At 51.6% G+C, this 20,009-nt stretch overlaps 6 protein-coding genes across 6 annotated transcripts; 3 read left to right on the top strand and 3 right to left on the bottom strand.

Annotated features, from left to right (window-relative positions):
• Positions 1 to 288: 288 nt before the first annotated feature.
• On the bottom strand, positions 289 to 1,536 carry AA0111_g8645 (putative eukaryotic translation initiation factor 5; the record flags this gene model as incomplete). Its single annotated transcript, XM_028655115.1, has 1 exon — positions 289 to 1,536. The coding sequence occupies one exon, from the start codon at positions 1,534 to 1,536 to the stop codon at positions 289 to 291; it is 1,248 nt and encodes a 415-aa protein (XP_028503679.1).
• Positions 1,537 to 2,871: 1,335 nt separating this feature from the next.
• Positions 2,872 to 4,617, top strand: AA0111_g8644 (putative thiamine biosynthetic bifunctional enzyme; the record flags this gene model as incomplete). Its single annotated transcript, XM_028655114.1, has 2 exons — positions 2,872 to 2,980; positions 3,068 to 4,617. 2 exons carry the CDS (start codon positions 2,872 to 2,874, stop codon positions 4,615 to 4,617), a joined length of 1,659 nt encoding a protein of 552 aa, XP_028503809.1.
• A 178-nt stretch (positions 4,618 to 4,795) lies between these two features.
• AA0111_g8643 (Polyadenylation factor subunit 2) lies at positions 4,796 to 6,786 on the bottom strand (the record flags this gene model as incomplete). The annotated part of the gene is made up of 2 exons (XM_028655113.1): positions 4,796 to 6,675; positions 6,729 to 6,786. 2 exons carry the CDS (start codon positions 6,784 to 6,786, stop codon positions 4,796 to 4,798), a joined length of 1,938 nt encoding a protein of 645 aa, XP_028503808.1.
• Positions 6,787 to 7,312: 526 nt separating this feature from the next.
• AA0111_g8642 (hypothetical protein) lies at positions 7,313 to 8,907 on the top strand (the record flags this gene model as incomplete). The annotated part of the gene is made up of 2 exons (XM_028655112.1): positions 7,313 to 7,568; positions 7,619 to 8,907. 2 exons carry the CDS (start codon positions 7,313 to 7,315, stop codon positions 8,905 to 8,907), a joined length of 1,545 nt encoding a protein of 514 aa, XP_028503807.1.
• A 129-nt stretch (positions 8,908 to 9,036) lies between these two features.
• On the bottom strand, positions 9,037 to 14,297 carry AA0111_g8641 (hypothetical protein; the record flags this gene model as incomplete). Its single annotated transcript, XM_028655111.1, has 7 exons — positions 9,037 to 10,652; positions 10,706 to 11,220; positions 11,272 to 11,585; positions 11,635 to 11,863; positions 11,909 to 13,154; positions 13,205 to 14,109; positions 14,173 to 14,297. The coding sequence occupies 7 exons, from the start codon at positions 14,295 to 14,297 to the stop codon at positions 9,037 to 9,039; spliced, it is 4,950 nt and encodes a 1,649-aa protein (XP_028503805.1).
• A 1,090-nt stretch (positions 14,298 to 15,387) lies between these two features.
• On the top strand, positions 15,388 to 19,251 carry AA0111_g8640 (hypothetical protein; the record flags this gene model as incomplete). The annotated part of the gene is made up of 1 exon (XM_028655110.1): positions 15,388 to 19,251. One exon carries the CDS (start codon positions 15,388 to 15,390, stop codon positions 19,249 to 19,251), a length of 3,864 nt encoding a protein of 1,287 aa, XP_028503798.1.
• Between the last annotated feature and the right edge of the window lie 758 nt (positions 19,252 to 20,009).

Below are 20,009 nucleotides of genomic sequence, written 5' to 3'. Positions count from 1 at the left end.
TATAAGGGGACTAACAACGGCGAACGGTAGTGGGGCACAGGCATAGCAATGCAAGTAACAGAAGCAAGGCGGTGCAAAAGCAAGGTTTTTTATGGGCTAACTAGAGAGGAGAGAAGGATACAAGACCATCGTCTGGACTGGCCCAAACAAGTGTTACAGACGTGAGTAGAGCTACCTACACGTCGTCCGTGACAAAGTAAACAAGACAAGCAAGACAAAAGGTAAAGACAGTCAACAGTCGGACATTTCGCGTACTTTTACCATCCACGTGTCCCTACAGTCGGGATCCTACTCAGAGTCCTCATCCTCGCTATCCTCGTTCTCCAGCCAGTCCTTGAACTGCTCGGCCGATTTGCGAACAGATTTGCTGACCTTGAGGTCGACATACTTCTTGCTTGCCTTGGAGCACCAGGCTTTGAGCTGATCCTCCGAGACAAGATCGTTCTCGTACACCTTGAGCAGGATAGCAGAGACCTGAGGAATCAGCTCAGGCTTGTCGTTGCCGACAAAGCGCTCGATACCACCAAGGAAAGCCTTCTCGTGCTTATCCGAAGTGATCATCTTCTTGAGCATAGGGGCGCGACCGTCCATCTGCTTGACAATCTTCTCAGTGAAGAGGGTCTGGGGAATGACAGTGAGAGTACGGTGCTTCTCCTCGATGCCGAGCTCCTTGGCCTTGATGTAGATGTCGACGTTGTCAAGGTTCTCAACACCACCCTTCTCGGCACCAGTGTCGATGATCCACTTGCCAAAGACATCGTAGCTCGAGCCGCCCTCCTCGTCATCCTCAATGACAAGAGCACGCTTGAGGTCGTCGGGCAGATCCTGAGCACGAGCCCTAATAGCCGCCTCAGAGGTGTCGATGGACCACTCAACCTCCTTGGCGTCTTCATCCTCGATCTCCTTGGCGCCCTCGTTGATCTGGCGGGTAAGCTCGTCATCGCTGCCGGCCTCGAGTGCCAAGTCGCCATCGTCGCCGTTGTCGTCGGCGCTGTCACCGGGGCTGCCGCCATCGGGCGAGGTAGCCTCACCACGGGCTTCAGCCTCTTTGCGAGCACGACGCTCGGCCTTTTTGCTGGACTTGTCCTTCTTGCCCTTCTTGGGTTCATTCTTCAGGATGAAGGAGCTAAGCTTCAAGCGCGGGTCAACGTCGGAGATCTTTCCGCAAGCCTTGCAGTCAAGCGTGATGTTGCCGTCCTTGATATGGACATCGGTCTCGGGGTTCTTGCACTTCTTGCAGAGGACGAACTTTGAGATGAAGCCATCAAGGTAGTCCTGGAGCTTGCTGGCATCATGGGCACCGTTGATGATCCAACGGTCATCGTTGGGGCTCGTGTTGGTCTGAGCTCCGAGTTCGAAACCAAAGTACTTGATGACGTGAGCAGGGGGGCGGGCGAGAGACTGAGCCACGCTGCTCAGGTTGACAATAACGGTCTTGATGCCGTTGCCCTTGCCTTCGATCTTGGACTGGATGCGCTCCATCTTGTAGCGGTAGAAGGGGTCGGTGACATCGCGGCGAATGTTGACGGTAGCCATGGTGACGGTGGTGCGGGGGGGTCTGGTTGACGAGGTTGATTTAGTGATTATGCGGCGGGCGGGCGAACGAGGTCGGATCAGGTATGTTGACGAGGGCCGAAAGAGACATGCGCAGGAGCAGTCTCTAGTATGTGTGGGTTGTGTGTGTGCGACTCAAGGTCAGGAGGGGCAGTGGATTAGCCGTTGGTTTGGTGGATGATACTGCTTGGTATCCGCATACAGCGAAATTTTTGCAGTTTGGGGGGAGGTTCGACTCGGAAGGAGTAGCTTTGGCGCGAATACATATACTCCTGTTGTCGTTGGCGACTCTGAGGTGCGGTTTGTGCTTGTGGCCTGATGGCGAGAGTGGCGGTTTAGGCAGGTCGCGGGTTGGCGACGAGCAGGCTGTTTGGCGTGTGGGGCAGAGTTGTGTGTGCTGTTGCCAGTGGCAGTCACTGGTGTGGACGAGGGCGACTGATGGATTTTGCGTTGTGCGAAGGTTGAGTGTGTGCGAACCGCGGGTGGTGGATGGAAGATATATGGGGTCCGACTTGCGCTTAGTTTTTCGAACTTGCCGAGCCACGCTAGTGAAGGCCGTTCTACCAAACGCCTCCAGAAGCCCCGCCCTGAGTCAGTCACTTATTTGTCTTTTGGCTGTTCACGCGATTGCACAGAGCTTTCAGCACTTGGACTGTGAGACTAGGCGGCCGAGTTCTGAGGTGGCTGGCACTGTCATTTTGGGGCATTGGCGACGGACAAAGAGTTTTCTGGTCCACACAAACAACGGAACATCAAACGGTTGTTGCAGGAAATTGCTGCATGGTCGGTTCACCACAGCGGGCAGGGATGCATCACTGTTGCACAGCATTGGTCCTGTGCCCCCGCTTGGATACCTTTGACAGAAGGTGATCATACACGGACTTCTGGAATATGGTGGTTTTACTGTGGTAATTGTGCTTGCCATGAACACGGCGCGACAACCTTGGGAAGGAAGGCGGTACCCATGTGTGGCTGACAAACGACATGTTTACACGATCATTATGTGTCCTGTACCAACCTTGAATTGCCCCGCAGTTCACCGAACACCACTTGCCATGTTAGATCTGACAACGTGGGGCAAAATGTTGAATGCCGCCGCCGAGCAATCACCGTCAAACAAGCTGCGTTCTGTAAGCTACACGTAAGGCTGTCGCTTAACACGTCTACATTCGCTACTAATCTCCCGCGAACCGAATCAAAGTCTTTGGCGGGCCGCACCTAGATTGCGTCATCAGCCATAGCGGCTTTTCTCAAAGATTTCCAGCATTGATGGACAAGATCGAGTATTCCACACCAGCCGTGCGTCCACTTGCAATAATGGCTGAACAAAAGGTAGACTACTCCCTGTATCTCGTGACAGACTCTACAGAAGCCATTCTGGGCTCAAGAGATCTGGTTGATGTAGTTGAGCAGGCATTACTTGGAGGTTAGTCACATACTGCCCCGGTTGCATTTCCACGTTACACGTCCTGCACATTCATTAACGCGCAACCATGTTGATTCAGAACTTCAGGTGTAACGATCGTCCAATATAGAGACAAAACCTCAGACACTGGCATCCTCATCTCTACAGCAAAAAAGCTCCACGAAAAATGCAAAGCACACAATATCCCGCTTCTCATCAACGACCGTGTGGATGTTGCCCTCGCAGTAGGCTGTGAAGGTGTTCATGTGGGTCAAGATGACATGAATGTTCGCGAAGTACGCCGCCTTCTGGGAAAAGACAAAATCATCGGCGCAACAGTCTCGTCTATCGATGAAGCACGTATAGCCGTCGAGCTGGGAGCAGACTACCTAGGAATCGGCACACTGTATGCCACAAACACCAAGAAGAACACCAAAGACATCATCGGGATTACTGGGATCAGAAAGATACTGCGATATCTCGACCAGGGCAACGACGCTGAGAAGAACGTCAGGACAGTATGCATCGGCGGTGTCAACGCCTCGAACACCCAACGCGTTACACACCAACTTTTAGCCCCAACAACTGCCAACACCTGTCCTAAAACGATCGATGGCGTCGCGGTAGTATCCGCGATAATAGGTGCTCAAGACCCTAGAGCTGCATCCTCACACCTCGTCCACCTCCTCAAGACGCCTCCACCATTCGCTCCTCAATCCTCACTTCCAAATTTCTACCACGAAAAGCCCGCCGATGAAATAACCGCTGTCCTCAAAACCGCCATCTCCGTGACAAAGAAAGTCAAAGAAATGAACCCTCTCTCCCACAACATGACCAACCTTGTTGTCCAAAACTTCGCCGCAAACGTCGCTCTGTCCATAGGTGCTAGCCCCATCATGAGCAACTATAGCGCTGAAGCTGCGGATTTGTCTAAACTAGGCGGCGCATTAGTCGTAAATATGGGTACCGTGACCCCCGAAGGACTAGCAAACTACCAAGCAGCAATCGCTGCTTACAATGCCGCTGGTGGACCCATTGTTCTTGACCCTGTAGGTGCAGGGGCAACGAGCATACGAAGAGACGCTCTAGCCAAGCTAATGGGTACTGGTTACTTCGACTTGATCAAGGGAAACGAGAGTGAGATCCTCGCTGTGGCGCGTGCCAGCGGGTATCAGCTTGATAACTCCAGTCAGCAGCGTGGTGTTGACTCTGGTGCTTCACTCTTCTCTGTAAAGCAAAGAGCGAGCGTTGTTTCGAGCCTTGCGGCTAGGGAGCGGTGCGTTGTTCTTATGACCGGCGTTACTGATGTTGTTTCGGATGGTACAAGGACTTATGCTGTGAGCAATGGGCACGAGTATCTGGGGAGGATTACAGGGAGTGGATGCACACTGGGTACAACGTTATCTGCCTATCTGGCAGCATATCGTGAAGATAAGCTGCTTGCTGCTGTGGCAGGACTGTTGCACTACGAGATCGCGGCGGAGACTGCGTCGCAGAGGGAAGATGTTAAAGGTCCGGGGACATTTGTTCCTGCTTTCATAGACGAACTGTGGAATCATGGAGAGAAGATGGTGAAGGGGGATATGGAGCTGAAAGACGTGGCTAAGGTGGAATTCATCAAGGACATGGACGATGCTGGATTATCGGAGGATCTGTAGGCAGTGTAATCGTAGTCAAAACTTGTACGAACAGATTTGGGTATTGTTGACGATTGAAAGGATACTACTATTACGCCTTTTCTTGCTGGAGTCCCGTACCATGTCGTAACGCCAACGCTCGTCGACTTTCAACGCAACTTGATCGTACATCTCTATGCCAACAACCCATGACAAAAATCTACCTCGCTTTCCTGTATCGGCCCTGATTCATCTCTGCTTTCAAAGCATCTTGCTGATCCGGCAACGGCGCTCTTCTCCTAATACCATCTGCGCCGATACTCATCGGTCCTCCTTGTTGCTGTTGTGGCGGTGGAGGAGGGCCCGGCCATCCTGGTGGCGGAGCAGCCATACCACCAGGCGGAGGAGGGAAGCCTGGGAAGCCTGGAGGTGGCATGCCTGGGGGAAAAGGTGGCATACCGGGTGGCATGCCTTGTGGGAAGCCGGGAAAGTTTGGTGGAAAGGGTGGAGGAGGACCGTTAGCGTTTGGTGGTGGAGGACCGTGACCGTGAGGTATGGGAGGTGGCGGTAAGGAGCCTGACGCGATAAGTTGTGCAAGGCGAGAGGGGTCCATACCATTGAGAGGAGGCATAGGCGGGCCCCCTCCGTTAGGCGGTGGGAATGGCATGTTACCTGGTGGAGGAGGTACTGGAGGATGATTTGCTCCGCCAATACCGGGTAGAGAACTGGATGTACCGTCTGGCGCTGCATTGAGTCCTGGTAACGAGAGACCAGGAGGCAGGAAACCACCAGCGGGGTTCTTTGACGGCATCTTCTGATCGACTAGGCCTTCGGCCTCGTCCTCGGCTTCCTGCTCTTCTTCTTCCATCTTCTGCCGCCTGCCCTGGCCACGGTCGAACGTACCTTGTGCCTCTGCCGCAGCTTGACCAATATGGTAGCGGTCGTTGATGTAGTTTGTGTCGCCTGGCCGCGGCCGTGTCCAGAAACGCGTAACCCTGTCGTTGGAACCGGATGCAAGGATGTGGCCCAGTGGATGCCAATCCATTGTCCAGACTGTGAAGTCGTGGGCGTATTGCAGGCTATGAGCGGGATATATAGTTTGTGAGGGCGCGTTTTGTGAATCGGCAGCGTCGTAAGGCGATATCGACGGTGCGACACCAGTAGGAGGGTTTTGCTCGTCGAGGAGATAGTGGTGTATGCTGCCATCGACACCACCGGTGGACAGCAGGTTCTTGTGCATCGGGTGCCAGGCCATTGTAATAATGTCCTTCTCGTGTCCCTTCAGCAGCAAGACATCGCGCATCATTCGAAGATCAAAGATGCGGGCTGTGTGATCACGGGCGCATGTTGCTAGCATGTTTCCTTGGACGGGCTCGAACATGGTTTTTGATATTGGGTTTTTATGTCCATGAAGCGTCGTAAGACAGCGCCCTGTCCGCGGATCCCAGAACTTAACTTGGTGATCCTTTGACCCTGATACTAGCAGTCCCTTGTGCGGATGCCAGTCAACCGACTTGACTTCCCATCCATGTCCTGTCAACGTCGACTCTTCTGTGCTCGACGCAAAATCCCAGATCTTCAGTGTGGTGTCATCGGCGCATGTCACGAACTTGGTGTCTGTGGGTGCAATGGAGAGCCCTCGTACCGCTTCCGTGTGAGCTTGTATCTCTTTGACGTTGTTGAAGTTTGTCTGCCAGTACTTGACGACACCTGTCTGATCTGCTGATAAGAGCCAGTCGTCGGTGGACGTGTATTCGACAGCTCGAATTGCAGCCTCGTGAGCCTGCATGATAGTTTCGAAGTTGAAGCCCATTCCGTTCCACAGAGTGAACTCGCCGCTGGTTGAGCCGGTGAGCAGTCGCCGACCTTCTGGGGTCCATTTGACCACGTTTATGGGGTGTTTGACTTTGTTCAGGGAAGAATGCACGGCTTTGGCTGGTATCGACTCGGCTGCGCTGGCGACGCGTGCTGCTGGAGGCTGCATGTCAACAATATAACTTGCACTTGGCCGTTCCATCTCCGCCATGGGAGCATTCTTGTATCGCGGGCGCCGATTGCGCAACCATTGCACTGTCGTTGAGCCATAGTCGGTCACCGCTCCTGTAGATTATAGAGTCAGCGTCAGATGTTGGAATCTGAACAGATATACTCACGCTTCGGTCGAGGTCGCAGCCCTCCCTCAAAGTCTGGGCGATGGTATTCACGCTCCATTGCGGCTGTTCTTGCCGTGTACTACTCTTACTCAACCAACATGGAAGGACCGATCGGATTGCGGGGTGGTGACGGCGAGGGCGTGATCGATGGCGATGCGCAAGGTTGACGTACGGTGCAGCGCGTCCTTTGTCGCGTTGAACCTCCGCGATAGCTCGGCCTAGCGTCAAAGCCACAGTGTTCGCATCATCAGCCACATTCACACGCCACGGCCTAAGATGGGTCGGCGTGCATCACCGTGCAGATCCCCGCTCACCAGACTCCCAACAGAATGCAGAAATGCGCTGATAACTCTGTCGCCATTGCTGCCAAAACCCTCGGTCATGGCGCGCTTATCCCGAGTACAAATCCATCGCTTCCGCCGAGAGCCACGGCCAAGTGAGCCTGTTTCCGTCGTCCCAATCGCCGCATACGAGCATCACTCCTACTCCTCGCTTCCACCCTGAGATCTTTAATTACTTTCGCATGAGCCATTGCGCTCTGGGGTAATCTGCACCCACTTCCCAATCCGTCTCAACGCTCGACCATGGCGACTCTTACCCAAATGGCAGCCTCCTCTGCTCTCGACATGCAGCAGGCCAGTTCCCCCTTGTACCGCGGAAAGGCGGCCAGCGAATCCAAAGCCAATGGCACGACCAACGGCACGACCAAGCGTGCTCGTGACACCAAATACCGTCATGTCTTTGCAACGCACTCGTCTTCCCGTACCTCATGTCTCAGCCAAGATGCAGATAAGGTTCCCAGCTTCATCGGCTTCAGGAATCTTATGATCCTGGTTCTCAGTATGCACTCCTTACTACCGAGGATAGCCGCAAATGGCTAACGAGCACAGTTGTCTCCAACTTGCGATTGATGATTGTGAACCTGCAGAAGTATGGTGTCCTCATCTGCCTATCATGCCACGACTACCGCCGCTCCGACGTCATCACCGGGTTGCTCCTATACCTCCTCGTCCCTGCGCACCTCTTCGTAACCTACCTCATCGAACTTGCCGCGGCCTGGCAGGCCAACCGAGCCTACGCCCGTATATCGCACGAACGTGACGAAGACACGCCCGCCAAATACGCCGCTGCACTTCGCAGCTTCAACTCAACATGGTATATCGTAGCCTTCTTCCATAGCATCAACGCAGTCGCAAATCTCTATATTGCGACCAAGTACGTCTATTACGACATATACCACCCCGGTATTGGCACGCTCTGCGAATTTCACGCCGTCATCGTCTTCCTCAAGTGCGCTTCGTCCGCGCTCACAAACCGCGATCTTCGCCATGCCTACCTGCACCCCAAGCAAGCCGATCCCCTACCGGAACTATACAAAGCATGTCCATACCCGCAAAACATCAACATGAAGAACCTATGCTACTTCTGGTGGGCACCAACCCTTGTCTACCAACCCGTCTATCCTCGAACCGATAAGATTCGCTGGGACTTCGTCCTTAAGCGCCTCGCCGAGCTCGCAGGTCTTAGCATTGTCATCTGGATCGCATCTGCCCAATACGCTGCGCCCCTGCTACAGAACTCGCTCGACAAGATCCTTACCTTGAACTTCACATCCATTGCCGAACGCGTCATGAAGCTGTCCACCATCAGCGTCTTCTGCTGGCTCTGTGGCTTCTTCGCCCTCTTCCAATCCGCCCTTAATGCCCTCGCAGAAGTAATGCGTTTCGGTGACCGAGAATTTTACGGCGACTGGTGGAACGTGTCTTCCATCCGTACATACTGGACGACTTGGAATAAGCCCGTAACAAACTTCATGCGTCGCCACATCTACTCGCCCCTTGTTGGCCGCGGTGTGCCTCCCGCAGTAGCCCAGATCCTCGTCTTTCTCTTCTCGGGTATCTTACACGAACTTCTCGTCGGCGTTCCCACCCACAACGTCATTGGTGTCGCATTTGCTGGCATGATGTTCCAAATCCCGCTTATTGCACTTACCGACGTAATTCAAAAGGTCAAGTGCATCCAAGGCAAGGTTGCGGGTAACATGATCTTTTGGATGAGCTTTTGCTTAGTTGGACAGCCACTTGCTGCGTTGCTTTATTTCTTTGCTTGGCAGGCGAAATACGGAAGCGTAAGTAAGAGTGTGGGGGAGAGTGCTGTTAATATGTTCTATCGGCGATAGAGTATTATTCTTTTTGTGCTTGTCTCTGATGGGATTGTGTTTGTGGATGTTCACATGATCTTCTTCGATAAAAATAACACTTTTCTTGTCTGAATTGGCGTGTTGAATCACCAACCACAGTTTGCTGACTCAGAATCCAATATCCAGCAAGCCTGCCTTGGCTCTCCTCAGCATCCTCTTCACTTCTCTGCTCAACAACCCCTGAACCCTCTCAATCCACAAGCCGTGGATACCTCGCTCAGTGCCCACTTCTGAAAATCTACTCAGCATCTTCACTACCTCTACTTTCTCCCCACCGCCCCACCTCACCACTACCTCGCTCGCACAGAAAATCCGCATTCCTAGTGTGAAAACCTCAGCTTTTGTACTCCATCCTAGTGCACCATCACCTTCTTTCTCCGCCGTCTGCATAAGTGTGGTCAGGCCATCTAGTACCCAGGTGGTCAAGCCAATGCGTAGACTCTCAGGAGTAGCTGAAGAAGACAAGGAGCAGAGGATACGAGACCAAAGAATCGTATCTAGAGTATCGTCCTTGTACAGATTCTGCTTCTCTTGCGCAAAGAGCGAGGTATCTTCTTTCCTCTCCTGAGCAAAGGTTTCGGCAAAGGGTATATAGAAGGGGAGTGTGGGCGAGTGTGTATTTGTCAGACGTCGTATCGCTTCTGTAGCTAAGTACTGCGATGTCGAGAACGCAGTGATCAGGTAAGCCGCAAGCCGGTGCGTCGTCGATATCGGCACCGTATCCTTGAAGGTGTCTTTACCTTGTAAACGCAAGAATGAACCCGTTGTAGAGGCAGCCAGATCGCGAATTTCGTCATCATCATCGTTGAGGAGATCGTAGAGGACGATAGCCAGACCTAGGACCAGTGACCCTGTTGCTTTTTCACTCGGAGCCAAGGTGAAGACCGATCCTAATGTGGAGAGGGACTGTATAGCAGCGAAACGCGTATCGAAGGGGTTTGTGTCGACAATTGTCATGCGTAGAAGGCGAATGTACCGCGCAATAGCTGCTAGGATCTCGGCACGGCGAAGTGGGTACGTATGATATGAGTGATCGAGGAAGGAACCTAGCAGATGTACAGCGCTTTGCATGTTCGATGGTGGGCCTTGGATGCACTGTAATTGCAGCTTGTTTAGAGTGATCATGGTCTGGTCTTCGTTGACTAGGCTAAAGAATTCACTCTTCAGGTTGTTGTTCGCAAGAGCATCGGCTAGCACGGCTTGCGACTTCGAGATCACTTCTGGATCCGTGGCTTCCAAGACCACACGGTGGATATGTGCTAAGACTAGAGAGAGCGGAACGGTCAGATCGTGAGACGCTTTCATCTGCAGTATAGTGTCTAGTGTTTCCAGTGCCTCCAGGCAGGTATCCGGATCTTCGTTTGCGAGGAGCATAAGTGCATCGCCGATGGTCTGATAATCATCTGAAACCATGATCTGAAGGGAATCGTTGCGCAGTATTACACGATCAATCATGTATACTTGTGCAAGAGAAGTCCGAAGCAAGGCATCGCCGTGGCGGTCGCTGGGCCCAATTTCGTACTCGGGTCCGATCGCTATAGATGTAGTGAGGTCTTTCCATGCATCGATTATTGAGATAGTGTTTGCCCTCTGGAGCATAGCCTTGCCGCAGATGCTCACAACATCAAGAAAGGCGGTTCGAACGAAAGGACAATCACTCGTCATGTACCAACTCGTTGCATGTTGTCCAAGCTGCTCCATCAAGGCTGCAAAGTGCTGTAGGGCTACAGGTAGTCAGCAACTGGCCATTCAACTTACTGCTTCTCGAAGCACTTACTACATTGAGTTTCATCTCGCAACAATTTCCTCAGCAGATACATCACCACTAGAAGTCTTCCGTGTTGCCCATTATGGTCGCTGGGGACGGTATCTAATATGGAAGAGAGCTTCTCGTGATGTTCGTTTGTAGTATGTAGTGATACATACGTTCTGGCTGCCATGTCCCGCATATGCCAATGCGGGCTTGGGAGTAAGTCTCTCACCAAGCTCCGAATCTTGGTGAGATCTCCCGGTGGTCGGGCTTGGCGCAAGATCTGAAGGGCAGGAAATACGCCCTCGGCACCATGGAGGTCCATCGGTGAGCTACCAGCCTCAGGCGTCTCCATAATCTTGACATCGCTACTTGGCTCAAGCAGCTCTATCAAGATTTTCACGAGGCTGGGATAGTTATCATAGGAGAAGCGCGAAGTCTTGGCTCGTTCCCGCTCTTTCCAGTCCTGTGCTTCGTCGCTGCCGAGCAGTCGTTCAATCAGAGCTTTGAACAGCATCAAACTACAGTTGCGGAGTGGCCATCTAAAAAGGAGTCAGTTCAGATCTAGTCAGTCATCTATTTGTGGTCTTTACATAGACGAATTCAAGGTTTTAGCAGCAAGCTCGAGACCTTGTCCGATATATGCCTCAGATGCAACACTTAGCTTGGAGGTTGTGAATATCTCCTTGATGCAATTAAGGGCATGCACTTGAGGAAGACGGCTTTCCTCGATATTGGTACTCTGCGCTTCCACCAAAGTCTCGGCTACAAGATCCTTTATGGCTCGTGGGAAGAGCTTGCCTCCTGCTTGGGGTTCTGCTGCTAGTAATGCGGACATGGCTGCCGGTATGCCCGCGGACCTCCTAGTAATGGCATCTGACTTCGCTTGAATAGATCGGAGGGTTTCCTACAGAACGTCAGTTCCAACACGCACGCTGGAGTATTTGTGCACGAACCTGGTACCACATTTCAGGCAGCGCACGTATCGAGGGTATACTCGAGGTGACACAACGGCGGCAGAACACAGCAAATGTTTGCGACACTGTCGAAAATGCACCGCGGTGACGAAGCTCAAGTAGCTGTGTAAAGCAGAGTCTGCCTAGCTTTTCAAAAAGCTCCGGGGTGACAAGGTCACCGTCCCCATCGCCTACAGGAGCTTTAAGAATAACAGTTCGTAGCAAAACACTGTAGCAGTTAGCGAAATCGAGAGTATAGTAGGGGTTTGGTCACCTGGCCTCCTTCAGTCCCCTCCATGAGTAGCTTAGAATCTCTTTGGTGTCTAGACTGTTCTCATCTTCCAACTCATCGGGGACATGGCCTTCCGGTGCATCTGCACACAGGACGTGGTAGACGCAAGACCAGAGACTCTCAATACTTGCTACAATTTCGCCGTGAGACCTCTTCCAGATGGCAAATACCTCCGGTGGTAAGCTGGATACGATAGAGTAGAAGCCGGGCTGGTCAACTACATAGCGTAGCGCAGCAAAAGTGCCATGTACAGGTCGACCGTCAACGGCCTTTGAAAGATCTGCGTGGGCCAGGTTCAAGGTGTCCTGTAGCTGTGTTTTCAAATGTTCGAACAAACTCTGTTTCGAAGAAAAGTGTGAGCCAGCGAAGATGTTTGACTCATCGCTGGCCAAAGCAAAGACCATTCCATAAGCACGAGCAACGCCATCTGCTTGATCTGCTCGGCCTGTTCGAAGCATTGTAGCTTCCGCTCTTGCAAGAAAGCGAGGAATCATCGACAGGGTACGTTCTTGATCAGTCCGAGGGAGAGCAACTAGACATAGCTGCAAGACTGATACAGCTGCGTCACGGACATCGTCGAAAGGATCTAAAATCAGGTCAAGCAGCGACCGGCAAAGTTTCGTGTTCCCGATCCGAAGTTCATGAGTCCAGTTGAGCTGCCCTTGTGCAGATTTGGAAAGACTGGTGAACGGGACGCCCGGGTCTATCCCAGAGCGCAGTACGATGGTGATCGAACGTAATGCAGTGATGCGGCTCTGATAAGATGCAGTCGGGCGTAGCTCCCACTCAAGAAACTGGATATACCAAGCGATGAAAGCCAGAGACTCAAAGAGCGGGTCCTGTTCCCCATGTCGGGCTATCGAACCATGGGAACCAGAGCTCGTCTTTGGAAAAGGGAGGCGTGTTTGGCTAGATGCACCACCCTTAAATCTTGACTTTGCAAGAGTCGCCGTACTAGCTCTGAGACGATCGAAGAGCTTCTGTGTATAGCCGTGAACTTCCCGGCGAAAGTTCGCATCCGTATCTGTATGCAGATGGAAGAGGTTGCGCCTGAGAGCCTGTAGGATGCCACCACTAATAGCTCTCGTAACAGAAGTGGAGTATACGCAAAGAAACATGCCTGCAAGTCTGACTTCAGGATGCGGATCCGCCATCCAGGCACCAGGGACGTTATCGGGCAGATATAGCGCTCCATCGCGGATCTCGATATCACTTTGAACTCTATAATCTGGTATGAAGATCAGTGACTAATCTTGCGCCACGTTGGTGAGAACTTACCATTGTCCTTCACTATATTGAGTTCTTTTCCTGTGGCGATTGCTGCCAACAATATCCTGAACTCTTCCATCTCTCCGAGGGACGACGTGTGACCGCCAGCTTGATACAGCTGACTGGGCAGCGCATTTTCGTGTGGAACATGTGACTCAAAATGGAGATATGCGAGAAATTTCAAGTACTCCGAAAGATTAGGTAGAAAGCAATGAGGGAAGACGTGAGTTCTGAACTCCTGAATGCGATCCGGCCAATCTTGTAATGTCTGTACCACCGGCTCTATCCAGAATGGTGATATGGAGCCGTCATTGCCTCTTTCGTCGTAATCGGCAAGACGTCGGGCCTGAAGTAGGTAGTTCTTGATCAAATGGCCCGCCGAAAGAGCGGTGTCGTGGTGAACAACCCAAGCAAGGAAAGATTTGAACACTGTCCTCGAAGTCACGGCATCCTGGACTGTATCCGACGTCCGCTTTAGCTGCACATCAAACAATCCAATCAATTCCGTGATGGAGATGACATCCCGAAGCAGGAAATGGGCAAGGCCTTGCAAAGCTGGTTTGACTTTGATGCGATCCTCGCGCTCACATATGATGTCCAGGAAAGAAGAGGTAGCTCTTCTCCGAAGTTCATTCGCATGCAGGCTCTGATCTTTGGTAATGACACTTGTGAGGACCAAAAGCATCTGCCTCATCGATTTGCCCTTTGCATCTCCAGAGCGCTGGAGGTAGATGTTGAAGGTTCTCATCCATACCGAATCATCCAGGATCGCCTCTCGTGCATACGCACTGTCGGAAGCCGCACAATACTCAATAATTCCACACAAAGCATTCGATGCGGCTGCGCGATGGCTGTTCTCTAGATCTGCTATATCTGCAGTCTCCAAAACGGGAGCGAGAATAGTATGGAGTTCTCTAGTCAGATGTTAGTGGGGTTCAGTATCGGCAAAGCAACGCTCACGGACTTTGCGTCCTTACTTCAGAGCAGTTGCCGGCTCTTTCTCTGCGAAGTTGGGCAATTTCTTCGCCACATTCTTGGCTAATTCCCGCAATGCCTTGTCAGAGACAGGGACATCAGAAGTAGGCGCGTTTTCTTCTGCCATAATTTTGAAGATGAATCAATCTCGCACGGGCGCCAACAATTCTCCTTAGTAGGTCAGAGAGGCGAGGGGCTTGAGATTCGCGAGGTGGACCCACCAGCTGAGTAAGCCGCAAATCCGTTTCCGCGTGACGTCGTGCCCCAATCCTCAACCACACCACGACGCGACGAAGATCTAAGACCTAGCCACGCCTACCAAAAGGCCTTAGACATCGCGCTCATCCACCACCCGCTAAGATTACCTGGTCCTCTGTGATTGTTTGTACACAACTTGGCTTCAATGGCTATTCTCTAGTCTTATGCATAGCGCGTTAATACGCGTCGGATACGCGCTTCATGACATCGCATATCTACCGAACCATCCCAAGCAAAAATTATTTCCCTCGAACAGCCTCCGAAGACACTTCTACAGGCTCCTTCCCGATAAGCTCTTCGTCCCTCGGATGATCCTAACGTTTCGCCAACATACGTTCAAATTGCTGTCGTCTGGCCTGTCTCAATTTCGTCATTGAGCACGCGTCTTGACTCTGCGAACAAGCTCGTTTTCTCCTAGTTGTACCGCATATGCTAAAGGCCACTCTGAAGGTATCTGTAAAATTTTATGTCGCAACCTTGACAAGAAAGCGTTAGTTTATGCCTTCAGGACGCATTTTTGTAATTGGTATAGTTCACTCGAAATGAGCTCACTCGCGTTATGCAGAATGGCAAAGGACACCAAAACTACCAACAGACCTAGCACCATATGGGGCTCAGAGGCATAACGTCCATCACGTTTGCATCCACGAAAGCTGCTACATCTTGGCGGTATCATTGACATGCGATATGTGTATGAGAAGGCATGACTACGTTTTCGTTGCTACTCATTGGATCAGCTTGAGTAGCTCGATTGCCTTGATTCGATCCATACCCGCCTGTGCGACACAGAAAATATGCCAAGCATTACCTAACAGTACGGTGACGTAGCGCGCCGGCGTTTGTTGGGCATACATCGGGAAATCAGAGCGAGAATATGCCTCAAGCTCTCCCACGAAGACCAGCAATTCTTCTGCAGTGAGCAATCTTATCGGGTTGTTCCGCCTGTGTGTTGTGCGATCATGGGAAGTTGCCGCGGAAAAGGCTGCCAAACCGGGGAGCGAGAGGAGTCTCCGCTGTTCTATACTCCACCGCCTGTTGAGAAGCCTACCAGTTCTACCAGTGCGTTTGGAAATGACAGCAATGATGCTGAAACTACGGGCTTCTCCGGCCCGACAGCCCGCGGTCGTACCTTGTATTGCACCCAGGAACATGTCCATGTTGCTCAATCGTGTACTTCCCGTATACCTGATCCATTCCTTTCAAGTCTTTTCGGCTCTGAGGTCTCGAAGCTTGAACTAAAGTTATCACCGCTTGGGCGACAGACAAGCCACGACGAGCAAGACCTTTCTCGCAACATGTCTCTTACAGGTAGGTCTCTCACCTGGTTCGACGATACTTCCAGTTGCCCAGCCAATTACCGCAATTACCCGTCAGGCGATAAGCCTCATAAGTTTCTCTACACGAGACCAGTCCCACCAAGACCCGTTCCACCGTCAATCTCCACGATTAAGCCAAGACCCACACAGTATACCCAATCATTAGGACAACTCGCTGGATATTCAACAAGCGAGGAGGACGAACTAGAGACAAACTTGATACGAGGCGCTAAGAAAGGCCGACCCAAGAAGACCATTGCCTATAAGTCTTCTGAGCTTGTTGCAAGTGACAGTAGTGAGTCCGAGGTCATCTGTCCTCCATCTCATCAGGTCCGCTCTTCACGAACCACATTGGCAAGAAGCAAGCGACTGCAAGACCCAGATGTGAACACTATTCCACACCTCGCTTCCCCTAGCAAGCTTGCTGACCAAACCCGTAAGACGAAGGACATGATTGCGAAGAGAAGAATAAATACAAAGGGTGGTTTTGTCATGGACAGCGAGAGTGATGATGAGGAGAGTGACCTAAAGGGTCATGATGGCAATAACAACCAGTCGAGATCGTCCACCCGACAAAAATCCTATGCATTGGAGCCGCCACACTCTATCCAGGCCAAGTCCAAAAAGGATCTCAGTGCAAAGCCTCTGCCAACCAAGCAGCTCAACAAGAGCCGTCTCAACAAGCTTTTGGGAAGAGTGAAAGATGCATCGACTACTTCCAGACAAGAGCAATTACTTGTCCATACACAATCACCTATCACGACAACCCCAGCCTTTTCGACCTGGAACTCGCATCTCACCGCATCACCTGGGCTGCAGCAGTCAGCGCCTTCGCAGTCAGCTGTTAACCTCAATTCGGACCGTGCTAAGTGCTCTGCCACGGCTGGTACAATGAAGGAGGTGAAAATCCTTGGCCAGCAGGCCATGGTTGTAGGTTCATCGATGACCAAGACTGATGGTAACGTGTCTTCAATCCCCCGAAAGATTCCACCAACCAATGCTGTTGTTACTGGCAGGACGTCGCTGCAGACCAGTTCAGTTTCTACTCCTCCGACTACTGCTGCCACAGGTCTATCCTCCAGCCCACTGTCCAGACAGCGCAAGTTAGTACCGGGCACGAACATTGCTCGGGAGTGCAAGAATGGCATGCCAGACAATAAGACCTCTCTACCTACACAGCCCAGAAGTCTTCTCCAATTGACGTTAGACGAGGCTAAAATGGGTACCATGGGTAGGACGCCAGGTGCGCAGCCTCAAGTCAGCGATCAATACGAACAAAACATAGCTAGAGGAAATCTGATCTCAATAACGTCGGCTGGCAAATCTGTAACTACACCTCAGTTGTGCATTGAGAAGCACGATATAATGGCAGCCAATGCGAAATCCAAGCAGTGTTCTTCATCAACATCACCGAGCCCGAAGGCATCGGAAGACTCAGCTGCGCAACGAGAAGAATGCCATACACAAATGCCCGATACATGCCCCAGGAAGTTCACACCAGGTATATCAAAGGCAAACGCATCATCCTCGAAACCTGCATCATCTACAACCAGACGGCCAGTCCGGAAGCGAAAGCTTGACAGTATCTCCAGCGGTCCTAATCGCGCCTCTACCGCCGCACGCAAGAAGCCTAGTTCAGCCCTTGAACCTCAATTGAAGCGACCCGAAACTATACAGGCAGTATCGGAAGTTGACGCCAGTTCTCGCTCATCCGCAGCCCCGAAAGCGATTGTACGCAAGACACCCGCAGAAGCTACTGCGAAGAAGGCCGCAACCAATAACCCCGTCGAGAAGTCGAGGATATCTGAGATGAAATTGCTTTCGCAAGCGAAATCGTTCGACCGACCTGAGGACTTTGCGGCTGTTTCTACAAACTCCAACTTGAGTAAGCCTTCGAAATCTACCAGGCATGCTTCTGTGGCTCCTGATACTGCAACGCCTGCTCAGCATAACAATGCTTCCAACAGAGTTGTCAAATCTTCATCAGAGATCAACGCTTCCTTGGAACAACTGGCCGCGAAAGAACCTTGTGGTGCTATCCAAGGGCCGTATTCCACAGACGAAACACGCCAAATGGCAGTTACACCTTATCCTGAGAAGGCACTAAGCCTTTCGGTGAATGTCCGTTCAAAGAAGATGAGGCAATCTGCTGAACCAGGTATAGGCATCCGTGAACAGTATGGGTCTATCTCTGCAAGCTCGCCTGCGAAGGCACATCCAGTCTTGCCCGCTGAGCCTATACTCTCAGCTACAAGAGAAGATTCTCTATCCAGTTCGTCGATGACTATGCCAGAACCGGTTCCTTCGAACGAGTCTCAATTGACTGATCTGACAGAATCTGCAGTTCTAGAAGCAGGCTTGCCCGTATCAACTCAAACTATTGAGGATGGTGCAATGCACTCTAGAGAGAGACCGACAAGCGATATAGAGATGGACTTCGACAGTGGTGGAGTCACAGCAATAGTCGCTCAGCGTGACACGATGAGTGCTGGCAGAGTTTCAATGCCCAGGGCTGCTAATGATCATGACCCTCCAAGACAATCCCAAAAGCCTATAGAAACCACGGACGGTTTCCCCCTGACGACCTTGAGTTCGGAGTCGCCTAAGCATATGATCCCAAATGCACCCAAGATCGCTTTGACACCATCCGTAACCGCTCCTGTTTGTAGCCTACCTTCTTTGGGAGTCGCAACGGACTCCGAAGAAGACGTCCTACTTTTATCTTGTTCACCTCAAGTGTCCAAGGAGGCGCAACCCTACTTCGAGTATTCTGTCTTCCAAAAGGTGTGGTCAAGCGAGCAAATTGAAGAAAGCGTCGCGGCCACCGAAACGACCGTACAGCCCTTCACCAGTATCGTTGAGGCAAATACACAGGCTGAAAAGACATTTCAAAACGGCTTTGCGCACTCCTTCGACCCCCTTTTCGAAAGCCGCACCGCGCGCGATGAATATGGATGCTCAATTCTCACTGGCTCCGCCACACCTTTTGATAACCCCATAAAGAAGATTTATTTCAAGATCTGGGTCCAGCGCGACATTGTTTCTAAATTCGCTAACCAGACGCCACAAACACTGAGGGCGACATCATTCATCTCAAGCACCTGCTACATCCTGCGCTTATTCAATCTTGCTGAGCAAGCCGATAACGAAGGTTCAGATGCTTCCGACTCGGAAGATAGCGATTCTCCAGCATGTGAGCCAGTTCGGGTGTATCAGTCCCACAGCCGTCCCGAGATATACACTACTCTCGATGCCGCTAATCGCGCGGCTCGCGCTCTACAAATCGAGCTCAGCCACGAGAGAGAGCCGATAGACGAGTTTAGCAGGGTATTTCAGGAAAAGAACTTGAAGGAGCTGGATACAAAGTTGTGTGAACTTCAATCGAGGGAGCTGGACGGTGGGAATGATGGTTGTTGGAAGGGTAAGTTTAATGCGTGTGGTCTAGGGGCAGACACCTTGGAAGTGGTAGTGGAAAAGACTAGCATCTGCGGAGCACGTAACCTTTGAAGTGCGCGCGTGATCGGACAGACTGTGGTAAGACGAGTGCAGATGAGATGTATGATGGGCAAAAGCTGGTGGTGTTTACAATTTTCATTCTTTTCTCATCTTGCTTGCGTGCTTGGTCTGCAGGGCACATTTCCCCAATCGATTGGAATATTCATACCTGGAACTGCGGGGCGAGTAGTATATGGCTTTGAACAATCTATGGTAACTTCCTTACAGTGTCTGTATTATAGATCTCCAATTGACGTGCTTTTCATAGAATCTTGTCTGTACTTTTTGGTTTCTGGTTGTTTATCCTCAATCCAAGCCGTGGATAGGAAGCAACCAACACGCAAGAACTGTTGTGCTCAAACAAGGGATTGTGATCAACCCATAGTGCATATGCAGGAGGGTGGTGTACGATGCAGGTGACTTGCTATCAACAAAAAGCAACAATCAACAAACACACACCGGCTGAAGTGGCGTGCAGCCAGCCGGGCTGCGCAATAGCAAAAAGACCACAACAACATAACACAGCCCACTTGCAACGATGAACCCCGCAGCGGCAGCACTTAGCGCATGTAAACAATCGATTACAAGGTTAGACAGCCTCATCGGGATCGCCTCCGAGCGGGGGTTGGGGGCGCCACAGTGGGTTATAACAGCGCCGAGGTACCGATTACAACGACGAATTCCAAGTTATTACAGTTTCAGCATCAGCGCTTGTGAAATACGATGGAGGCCCGTGTGTTTTTGGTTAACGGTTGTTGAGTCAGTCTCCA

This window comes from Alternaria arborescens (genome assembly GCF_004154835.1).
Source record: "Alternaria arborescens strain FERA 675 chromosome Unknown contig_22, whole genome shotgun sequence".
Classification (NCBI taxonomy): Eukaryota; Fungi; Ascomycota; class Dothideomycetes; order Pleosporales; family Pleosporaceae; genus Alternaria; species Alternaria arborescens.
The sequence above is the reverse complement of the archived record's forward strand: the minus strand, read 5'-3'. Positions and strand labels throughout refer to the sequence as shown.